Source organism: Cnephaeus nilssonii (genome assembly GCF_951640355.1).
Source record: "Cnephaeus nilssonii genome assembly, chromosome: X".
In the NCBI taxonomy this organism is placed as follows: domain Eukaryota; kingdom Metazoa; phylum Chordata; class Mammalia; order Chiroptera; family Vespertilionidae; genus Cnephaeus; species Cnephaeus nilssonii.
The window spans coordinates 80,770,492-80,782,549 of NC_137071.1; the positions used below are offsets into that span (position 1 = coordinate 80,770,492).

General features: G+C 41.7%; 1 protein-coding gene across 1 annotated transcript in view; it reads right to left on the bottom strand.

Annotated features, from left to right (window-relative positions):
• Nucleotides 1-8,928: 8,928 nt before the first annotated feature.
• LHFPL1 (LHFPL tetraspan subfamily member 1) overlaps nucleotides 8,929-12,058 on the bottom strand; it is a gene marked incomplete at its 3' end in the record, with an annotated part of 84,258 nt that continues 81,128 nt past the window's right edge. The window contains exon 3 of the mRNA XM_079764732.1: nucleotides 8,929-9,110. Within this exon, the coding sequence (XP_079620858.1) occupies nucleotides 8,929-9,110 (182 nt within the window). The remainder of the gene's footprint in view (nucleotides 9,111-12,058) is intronic.

A 12,058-nucleotide genomic window follows, 5' to 3' on the forward strand; every position in this document is an offset into this window, starting at 1 on the left:
CCAAACATTCAAGAAAGAACTAAAACCAATCCTCCTCAGACTATTTAAAAAAATTCAAGAGGAACAAACACTTCCTAGCTCATTCTATGAAACCAGCATCACCCTAATACCAAAACCAGATAAAGACAACACAATGAAAGAGAATTACAGGCCAATATCCCTCATGAACATAGATGCCAAAATGCTCAACAAAATTCTAGCAAATCGAATCCAGTAGTACATCAGAAAGATCATACACCATGATGAAGAAGGATTTATCCCAGGGATGCAAGGATGGTACAATATCCGCAAATCAATAAACATGATACCTAACATAAACAAATTGAGAGATAAAAACCACATAGTCACATCAATTGATGCAGAACAAGCATTTGACAAAATCCAACACCCTTTCTTGATAAAAACTCTCAGCAAGATGGGAATAGAAGGATCATACCTCAACATAAGAAAAGCCATATAAGACAAACACACAGCCAACATCATTCTCAATGGGTAAAAACTAAAACCATTTCCCCTAAGAACAGGAACAACACAGGAATGCCTGCTTTCACCCCTCCTGTTCAACATAGTACTGGAAATTACTGGCCATTGTGCTTAGACAAGAAGAAGAAATAAAAGGCATCCAAATTGGAAAAGAAGAAGTAAAACTGTCCTTATTCTCAGATGAGATGATACTGTACATAGAAACCCCTAAAGACTCCATAAAAAATTATTAGACTTAATAAATGAATTTGGCAATGTAGCAGGATACAAAAGTAACACTGAGAAATCTATGCCATTTCTATACATCAACAGTGAACTTACGGAAAGAGAGTCTAAGAAAACAATCCCATTTACCATCTCACCAAAAAAATTAAGATACCTAGGAATAAACTTAACTAAGGAGGTAAAAGAACTCTACTCAGAAAACTACAGGACATTGAAAAAGGAGATAGAGGAAGACATAAACAGATGGAAGAGCATACTGTTTTCATGGATTGGTAGAATCAACATCATTAAAATGTCCATACTACCCAAAGCAATCTATAGATTCAATGCACTCCCCATTAAAATACCAATGGCATATTGCACAGACATAGAAAGAACTCTCTAAAAATTCATCTGGAATAAAAAAAGACCCTGAATAATCACAGCAATGCTAAGAAATAAGGACAAAGTAGGAGGGATCTCAATACCAGATTTCAAGCTGTATTACAAAGCTACTGTTCTCAAAATAGCCTGGTACTGGCACAAGAACAGGCATGTAGACCAATGTAATAGAATAGAGAAACCAGATATTGACCCAAACCACCATGCACAATTAATATTTGACAAAGGAGGCATGAACCTACAATGGAGTCAACACAGTCTCTTCAATAAATGGTGTTGGGAAAATTGGACAGATACAAGCAAAAAAAAAAAAGAAAGAAAGAAAGAAACTAGACCACCAAATTACACCATACACAAAAATAAACTCAAAATGTATAAAGGACTTAAACATAAGATGGGAAACCATAAAAATACTAGAAGAATCCACAGGCAGAGAAATCTCAGACATATGCCAAAGCAATTTCCTCACTGATACTGCTCCTAGGGCAATGGAAACTAAAGAGAAAATAAACAAATGGGACTACATCAAAATAAAAAGCTTTTGCACAGCAAAAGAAACCATCAACAAAACAAGAAAGCCCATTGTATGGGAGAGCATATTTGGAATTGTTATCACTGATAAAGGTTTAATCAACATTTACAGGGAACTCATACAACTTAATAAAAGGAAGATAAATGATCCAATAAAAAAATGGGCAACAGACCTAAATAGATTCTTTTCAAAAGAAGAAAGAAGGAAGGCCAAGAGTCATATGAAAACATGCTCAAAGTCACTAATTATCCAAGAGGTGCAAATCAAAACGACAATGAGGTATCATTTCACACCTGTCAGAATAGCAATCATCAACAAATCAACAAACGACAAGTGCTGGCTAAGATGTGGAGAAAAAGGAACCCTTGTACACTGCTGGTGGGAATGCAGATTGGTGCAGCCACTGTGGAAAATATTATGGAGATTCTTCAAACAACTAAAAATGGAACTCCCATTTGACCCAATAATCCCACTTCTAGTTATATATCCTAAGAAACTAAAAACACCAATCAGAAAGGATATATGCACCCCTATGTTCATAGCAGCACAATTCACCATAGTTAAGATTTGGAAACAGCCTAGGTGCCCGTCAGCAGATGACTGGATCAGAAAACTATGATACATCTACACAATGGAATACTATGCTGCTATAAAAAAGAAGGAATTCTTACCGTTAGCAGCAGCCTGGATGGAACTGGAGAGCATTATGCTAAGTGAAATAAGCCAGTCAATGAAAGAAAAATACCACATGATCTCACTCATTTATGGATAATAAACAACATTATAAACTGATGAACAAAAAGATAAATACAGAGACAGTAAAGCATCAAACAGGCTGTCAAATTACAGTGGGAAGGTTGGAGAGGGGTGGGGAAGATAAGAGATCAATCGAAGGACTTGTGTGCATGCATATAAGCATAACCAATGGATGCAAGACACTGGGGGGTGAGGGCATGTATGGGAGTGGGGTGGGGGGGCAATGGGAAGATACATACACATGTAATACCTTAATCAATAAAAAATGATAAAAAAAGAAATATTAATTTGGGAGTGATCAATATTTAGTTAGTAGTTCTCAAACATGGCTGCACATTAAAATCACATAGTGACTTACAAAATTTATGTATATCTAGACCCTACCCTAGGCCAATTAAATTAGAACTTTTAAAATTGGGCTTAGGCATTAGCAGTTTTAACTCAACAACTGATTCCAATTCATAATTAGAGCTGAGAACCACTAGTATAGATCCTGGGAATCTTATTAAAATGAAGATTCTGATTGAGTAAGTCTGGGGTGGGATCTAAGACTAATTTTCTAATGCACTCCCATGTTTTTGGAGTATACCTTCCACTTTGAGTAGCAAGATTACATATAACTAGAGGCCCGGTGCACGGATTCATACTCCAGTGGGGTCCCTCGGCCTGGCTCCTGGGATCGGGCCAAAACTGGCTCTCTGACATCCCCCGAGGGGTCCCAGATTGCGAGAGCTCACAGGCCAGGCTGAGGGACCCCACTGGTGCACAATCGGGGTTGGGGAGGGACACCAGAGGTTGGCCAGCTGGGGAGGGACCGAGAAAGGGCTCAAGGGCATGTCTGGCCGGTCTCACTCAGTCCCAATCAGCCGGATCCCAGAAGCAAGCTAACCTACCAGTCGACTGTCTGCCCCCCTGGTGGTTAGTGCACATCACAGCAAGCGGTTGAGCTGCCTTACCATATCATTAGCATATTACACTTTGATTGGTTGAACGGACAACCAGAGGACCGGACACTTAGCATATTAGGCTTTTATTATCCTAATATATAAAAACCCTGGGCCCATCACATCCACAACAACCGGGAGGCTCGACTAACCAGAAGTCAGTCCTGCACTCAATGCTATGGCTGTAGGCACAGTGACCCAGCAATGACTCCTGAGGGGACTGCAAATCAGGCCTGGAGAGAGGCCTGAAGAGAGAAGCAAGGTCTGATCTGTAGCCTCTGTGGCAGCTGTTAATCAGCACTTGCCTCTCTCTTTCTTTCTGGGCCTGGTCAGTAGCTGTGCCTCCATTTCTCTCTAGGCCTCCACCAGGGCTGCTGATCAGCCCCGCCTTTCTGATCAGGCCCCTTTGATAGGCCCAGAGACGCTGACTGGCATAGAAACTGACCAATCAGAACCAAATCTGGGTCAACTGTGAGGAGCCAATGGCCGCCTAGGAGGCGGAGCCTTTGATGCTGACTGGCATAGAAACTGACCAATGAGAACCAAATTGACCAGCAGAGGAGGGCAGTTGGGGTGAGATTAGGCTGGCAGGGAAGGGCAGGTGGGGGCGAGATCAGGCCAGCAGAGGAGGGCAGTTGGGGGTGATCAGGCCAGCAGGGGAGGGTAGTTGGGGGCGAGATCAGGCCAGCAGGGGAGGGCAATTGGGGGCAATTGGGCCAGCAGGGGAGCAGTTAGGTGTTAATCAGGCTGGCAGGGGAGTGGTTAGGGGGTGGTCAAGCTGGCAGGCAGAAGCAGTTAGTAGCAATCAGGCAGGCAGGCAGGTGAGCAGTTAGGAGTCAGCAGTCCAGGATTGTGAGAGATGTTCGACTGCCAGTTTAGGCCCAATCCCTGTGGGATATCCCTAAACTGGCAGTCGGATATCCCCCAAGGGGTCACAGATTGGAGAAGGTGCAGGCTGGGCCAAGGGACACTTCCCAGTGCACAAATTTCATGCACCAGGCCTCTAGTATGGGATATTTAAAGCCATAAGTTTGGATGAACTCATCAAAAGAGTAGCGCAGCTGGCATGGCTCAGTGGTTGAGCATCAGCCTATGAACCAGGGGGGTCACAGTTCAATTCCTGGTCAGGGCACATGCCCAGGTTGAGGGCTCACTACCCAGTGTGGGGTGTGTAGGAGGTGGGCAGTCAGTGATTCTCTCTCATCATTGATATTTCTCTCTCTCTTCCTCCCTCTCCCTTCCTCTCTGAAGTCAATAAAAATATATATTTTAAAAAGAGTAAGTGTATACAGAGAAAAGGTGCAAGAACAGTTCTTGTGTTTTTCTGTCAATGGTTGAAAATTTGATGCAAGCTCAGATCAGGCAGATTATTACATTTAGCCAGAATTAGGGTTTTATTGGACAAATATATGACAAGGTGAATGAGGGGCAAAAAGTGGGATATTTATTTAAGAGGTGAATATATTGATGAACTATGGATTCTAGACTGGGTAAGTAGCATGGAATCAGAGTTGCTAGAGTGAAAATATTAAAGAACATGAGCTGAAAGGATAAGAAGTGTTGATCAGGAATGGGAGGCTTGAAAGCTGGATTTTGGTGATGTTGCATTTGTTGGTGATATCAAGAGTGGGAGTAGCAGTGGTTGGGTGGAAGAAAAATATCATTGGAGGTAAGGAAGTCAATGAACTTAGAAGCCAAGAAGTTGGTAGAGTGGTTCGTGTGGATGTTGAAGTTTACAAAAGACTGACAGAAATATGAACAAAAAAGAGAGTCAAACAGGTGCTGAAGTTTTCAATAAATGAAAGATGACTAGTAGGTCAGTAAATGATATCAACAATGAAGATATTGTAGTATGGTCTATCAGCTCCCATAAATTCGGACTCAGTTGAACTAGGGTGAGACACAGACATCAACCATTTTAAAAGCCTCTCAGAGGATTATGTTGTGAACCAGGATTAAAAATCACTGTGAAAACTGGAAGGTGTGCGGCCATTGGGTAGTAAATGTTTTCTGTAGTTCCTGGGGAGAGTGGGGCCAACAGCAGACAGGATTTTCTGTCTTATAAAATTTAGTAAATACAGAGAATTTATGTAACTTGCCCAAAGACAGAATTCAAAAGTGTTTGGACTGGGATTCAAACCTTTGTCTGTGTGACTCCAAAGCCTTTACTGTCTTCACTTTACTATGTTATCTAGGGGAACTATTTTAGCTTAGAAGATACAGAGAGATATCTTGGAAATAAATTTTCCCAAATGAGATTCTAATAGGCCTCAGTGGAAGGCAACATGTCTCTGGAATGATTCCAATATTTACCTCTCTATCTACCCCTTTTTATTCCCCTTGATCTTTCTACCTTACTTTGTTTCCTTTCTGTAGTTGCCACCACCTTTTCAGAAAGGAGAGGCACTACATGGATGCCAGCGCCATGGATGCCAGCTGACCTCAATGTCCCTCTCCCCCAAGTAATATTCTCTGGGGCCTCCTTTCTGTAGAGGGAGGAAGGAACAGGACACAGTGCTGCAGTCAAAACCAAGCATTTTGTCTCCCCCTACTTCTTCCTCTTGACACATCAGCAGTTCTGTAAAATGAAAATCTAAATCATTTGTGTGCACACATAGCAACTGTTTATTTGCTGTTAGCTTTGAGGACTCAGTGGGAGTTCAATATGTTTAGAAAAGAGATCAACTCTGGGAGGGCCTAATCTCATAAGTAGACAAAATAAAAATTAAATCTGAAAATGCATCTCTCTACATCTGAAAAAGAGGCCAGTAATAAATATTCTTCAACATCAGCACCGATCCAGCCTTAAAAAATGCTTTTAAACCAAGGACACAGGGCAGAGATGACTTTTTGGAAGTGTCCTGCCTCCTGTCTGTTAAGAAAGCTTTACTAGGCCTAGTTGGAGATTGATTGTGAGTTCTAGAAATAGCACACCTTTCCCCCTCAAGCCACCAAGTGCGATCGATGCCTTCCATCTTTTATAAAATGCATTCACTATTGTGTTGTGTGTTTTTTTAAAACTTTCATTTTTCCCCCCACTGACAGTCTGCCTTGGGACTTAATACAGTCCTAAAGCTTCTCCACATTAGAATTTCTACCAGGAGTGAATGCCATACTGAAGAAAGTGTCCTTATCACATTCTGAAGGGGCAGGCCTTTCTGTCTGAGGGCAATTTGTTGGACAGTGTATAAAGCCTCTGCTTGCCAGCAGCTTCCTCATCCCCTTACCCTTCCAGGATTCCCCTTCTCCAGAAACCTCCTATTCCCACCTATTCTTGCAGAAGCCAGAACTCCCTTTCCCAGAGGCCTGAGCCTGTCCTGTCTGTCTTGGTTCACATCTCATACTCTTGTAAGGTGAGAACCCACTGCCGGGAAGACACCAGAAGCTATAAATGAATGGAGGTGTTTACTCCCCATGGGAGCAGGGGTGATGAGTGACCTTAAGGAGAGGGCACCACTCAAGATAGACCTGAGTGACTTAACACTTGCAATATACCAAGGGCCACACCAGGTATAGAAATAGTAACCCTGCAGACACAAACACATGCCAATCAGGCAGTGGCTGCCTATCTGCCATCTCTGCTAAATGGACTCTTAATGAATATTCAGTTGATTGTGAGCTAGCCCAGGTGAAAAACCTCCCACCTCTCTAAGTGCCCCCACACACACACACACACATAAGATCTAAATGGTTCCAAAAATCAGGTTAGGCATTCCATTTGTGTACATGCAGGGAGCATGACAACCAGCCAGGCATAGGACAAACCAGTCTCTTAGGTCCTCACTTCATTTGTTCAGCCCTCCACCTGACCTATGGTCTCTCCTTCCTCTGATCAACAGAAGCCAGACCAGGTAAGTTTAGATTTGAAGAGCCTGCTCCAGACCATATGAAAAACAAACACACAAACAAACAAAAAACAGGCTAATCAAACATCTATGCAAAATACAAGGCCTGGCAAGAAAAAAATCAGACACAGGAAGGAAGGAATTTAAATTCAAACTGAACAAGGGACTGGGTCCCTCTTTGAATGTAAGCCCCTGGAGGCCCAGTTTCTTGACTGAAAAAACCATTTTTAAATTCTACCCCTTTCTGTGGAAAAGGAGAGGAAACATTCCAACTGTCTAGGACCTTATACAAACTGACTGTCATTTAAAATGGCTCTTTAAATTAATCCTTTCTTGAACAGTTTCTTCTCTAGGGTGCAACTACTTCAAAGTGTGTTTGGGCCATAGAGAGCAGCAAAGCATTGACTTCCTGGGAAGCAATGGGTAAGGGATTTGTAGCATCAGAAGCTAAGAACACTCACTGAGCTGTTGTTTTCCATTTTGCCCCTCATGCCCCCAAGGTCCTTTCTCTGCCCTTCTCTGTCATGCTTTGTGCCAAAGGAACCTGACCTCAATAGACTGTAACAACAGGGTTTCTTGTACCCCAACACTCTGGAGTAATTAAAAATAAAAACAGATGAGCTGGCCTTTCGAGTCATAGGCCCTGCCTAATCCCTAAAGCTGTAGTTATGGAACAGTAGAGATAGCCTGAAGTAGTTGGGTGTGGGGGAGAGAGAAATTCTGTCCCTGAGTGACAAGTTCTTCTATACCATTCGTCAGCCTTGAGCACATTTGGGATGGCGGCCAGGCCTAAAAATATATCAGACCTTGGTGATATCAAGGCTGTGTTCTTTTATGTCTAACTCACCCCAGATGGAGGGGAAATCATTTGATAAGCAGTCTTTGAAATAGGCAGAGAAACTTATATCATGGTAGGAATGACTACTGTGGATTTCCTAGTCAATAAAAATGAACTCTGATAGAAATTTCAATAAGGAGTCAGCAGAAACAGTCTTGTCATCATCATTGTAAAATCATGTTTATTGAGTGCACAACAAATGCTATTATATGCTCAGAACATTTAATGAACACCATTTCTGAATCTATAAAGGACTAGAGAATACTTGCCACTATATTTTAATGCCAGTCACCAAGCCAAAACACAAAATGAACTCTTATGAATATTCTAAAGCATAATGAGGAAGAGATCTTATACTATAAGTAAGTATCCTTGGTTAATATTTTCCTTATTGAGAATCACCCCCACCACAAGCTTTCCCACAAAAGAAAAGGAAAAGAGGCCGGATAAAAGAGGAAGAGTCAAGGTACAGTCCTGAGAAAGTCTCAAATATTTAATCAGTGGCATTTTATAGATAACAATCAATACTAGGGGGAGGGCCATAAGAATGGAATGGCAGGAACCAGCCCTGTCCATCTCCTTGTCCCTCCCTTCTCAAGTGTTCTTACCTAGCCTTGTGCAGTTACATTTCAAGTGAGGATCTTCTCCTTATTTTTCATAAAGGAGTATTTTGGGACTTGGGGGCTAGTGGGTACTCACCAGCTATGTAAACATTTGAGAAAATCATATTTCTTGATGAATTTTGTAAGTAGTCACTGACCCACTGCCTTAAGGGAAAGTGAAAATGAATGACTGGTGAGTTAAAAAGCATGCAACTCTAGGCTACACTGCTGACAGGCGGGTGGCAACTGGTCTAGTCTTACTACCTGTTTTCAAGGCTCCCTTCCCTCCTCTTTTCCACCCTCTCCAATCTTCTGCCAAAGCTCAAGGCTTGAGGCAGTAGTCAAGCTCCATGGCATAAGAATTGGTGTTCCTCATGATGCTTTCCACCAACATAACAGGTTTGGGGTTTCTTCCAGCAAAGCAAGAGAGCCAGGTACAGATCAACATGGCTGCAGCTGCTCCACCTCCAGCACAGTAATAGGCCCAACCAAGCCTACAGGTACCTGTAGAAACAGGGACAGAGACATGAGGATTAGTGTAAGAGTAGGAAGCAGTGACTGCAACTGGGATTCCTGTGTCCTCTTTTCCTCCTTTGCTAGTGGTTGGTATTTGCTTTAGCAAGAGGTTATAATGTTATTCTGTTACAGTAGGAATCTGGGAGTGATGTGGATGGTGAAAGTGGTGGTGACACGGATGACAATGATAATAAGACAGTGATAAAATGTCAAGAACTAGGCTAAGGTCCTTAGACATACATCTCCTTGATCATTACAATAACTGTATGAGATAGATACTCTTATTATCTTTGTTTTTTTATACAATGCAAAGCAATCAAGGCATAGGTTAATAGTGAAAAACAACAAAGCTTGAAAGTCATAGAGTCAAAAATATAAACCCTGGCTCATCTTGATTCTAACACCACACTTTTTACCACACTGATATACTATAGTGCATGGACTGTTTTCAAAGAACAATATCCTGCATCATTAGGAGATTTGACAGGTAAAATCGTATTATCTTGACACTTACTCTTTGTCTATCCCAACCTAGCTTTTCAACATCCAGAAATGAAATATACACTGGAATCAAGGCCAAGCTACTAAGTGGGTAGTTTCAGTTTGAAGGGAAATAGGAAAGGTCATCTGCTCAAAAACTCTACCCTACCACCTGAAACTCTATCAGAGGTATATTCTTTCATTTGAAGTGTGTGTGTTTGTGTGTGTGTGTGTGTTTCAGATAATTTTCCTCAGAGAATTTTCCCTCAGAAAATGATGATGCCCAAAGAAAGGAGAGCTATTATGAGCTATTATTTTACCAGGGATCAGAGTAACAATTAAATGTAAAAAATCAAGTGCTTAAGCAAACAGAACTCCAGAAATTTTGATGTATGCCCAGTGTTAGAATAATGCATAGGAGTCCTGAGAAAAGAGGTAGACAGTAACCTTCACCTGCCTCACAGTCTTGGAAAAACCTAGTACTGAGTACAGTCAGTTGGAGATGTCAAAACTGATCTTTGTAACAATTTACTGTTTAATAAGCAATTATTTATGCTTACTCGGTGCCCAGTGAACCTTAATTTTTCTTTTAATTGACTGGTTGCCCTGTCATATACAGAGTCTAAGATGGCCCCAAGTTAGGTTGTTTTGCTTTTCCAGTCAGGCCACGCTAATTTATCTCAAATTTCCCACCTCAAAATAGACTTTCTACACAAAGTCATCATTCATGCTGTCTCTCCTGCAAGAAATATCTTCTTTTTTATCCACCAGTTCATATCATCCTCAACCACTATATAGGACTTAGCACCTGCAGGAAGCCTTCCCTGATTAATTCCAGTGGGATCCAATCCCATCAAGCAAGTAGTCCTCCAGGAATTTGTCTATATACCCTTTATGTATATGTTGGGTAAAACATTGGGAGGAAGATTTATATATCATATTTTTCATCTGCCCTTTACCTTCTACCAGATTGTAAGCTCAACAGTGCATAGGTATTTGTTTCTTTCTTGATAATACCTCCCATGCTCTCTCAACAGTGGGCACTCAGTATGTGTGATTTAGCCTAACAATACTTCAAAGGGGTATACTTACATTTTTATTGATTTCATAGAGGAAGAGAGAGATATAAACATATATGATGAGAGAGAATCATGGATAGGCTATCTCCTGCACACCCCCCACTAGGGATCGAGCCAGCAACCCAGGCATGTGCCCTGACCTAGAATCAAACCATGACCTCCTGGTTCATAGTTCGATGCTCAACCACTGAGCCACTACAGCTGGGTAGTATGCTTGCATTTTAACCATCAACACCCCAAACTATGGCTTAAATTTTGAATTAAAGTTAAAAACCAGCTATAGTTGTATAATATGTGTTTCTGGAATGTGCTATGGCCCTTCTCACCATAAGGCCTATGCACATTCTGCTTACTTCATGTGCAAGTGTACACACACACTTCCCTCCATTATATTTGCTTAGTCAATGTTTAACCACATTTTGGAGCTCAGGTCAATCATTCATTCCTTAGTGAAAGCTTCCCTGACCTCCTTAAGTCAAATTCTTTTATCACAGGCCCTCATGGTAACTGTGTATCTTTTCTTCTGTACTTAAAATGAATAAGTGAACCACTTATCCCCACCTATGGCAAGTATCAAATCCTAGTTCTTCAGTGGAAATAGCATTTTACCTATGGACTCAGATAGTCATGTAACTGCTTGATGCCCCATGGCCCCACCCAAAATCATGGTAAAAGACAGACTTCAATAGCTATGGAAACAATGCAATTTTAAGAGAGAGGGGTTGAATTTGAAAGAGGAGCCTTCTTAAAGAAAGAAATCTAACTATCTACAAAGTGGCTTCAACATGAATAATAATGATGTAACACTGGGAAGAGTAAACTAAAAAATACAGCCCAAGTGACCATCAGCATATTCTATATAATAAAAGAGTAATATGCAAATTGACCATACCTCCGCTATACCCACAAGTCATGCCCACCAGCCAATCAGGAGCGAGTATGAAAATTAACCCAACCAAGATGGCTGCGGCCACTGAGAGAGCAGGAGGCTTGGGTTTCCCTGGCAATGGAGAAAGCCAAGCTTTCCACCTGCCCTGGACAGCCCAGTCCTCCACTCAAGGCTACAAAGTTTCAATTATAGAAGATAAATAAATCCCAACAAAAATGGCAGCAGCCACGGAGCTGGAGAGAGCAGGAGGCTTGAGTTGCCCCCGGCGATGGAGGAAGCCAAGCTTTCGGCCTTCCCTGGCCTGCCTTGGCCTCCACTCAAGGCTACAAAGTTTTAATTATAGAAGATAAATAAATCCCAACAAAAATGGCTGCGGCCACGGAGTAAGCAGGAGGCTTGGCTCCGCTCAAGGCTACAAAGTTTCAATTATAGAAGATAAATAAATCCCAGATACCAGGGCCTCTGCTTGGGTCACCGGGGGTGTGGCC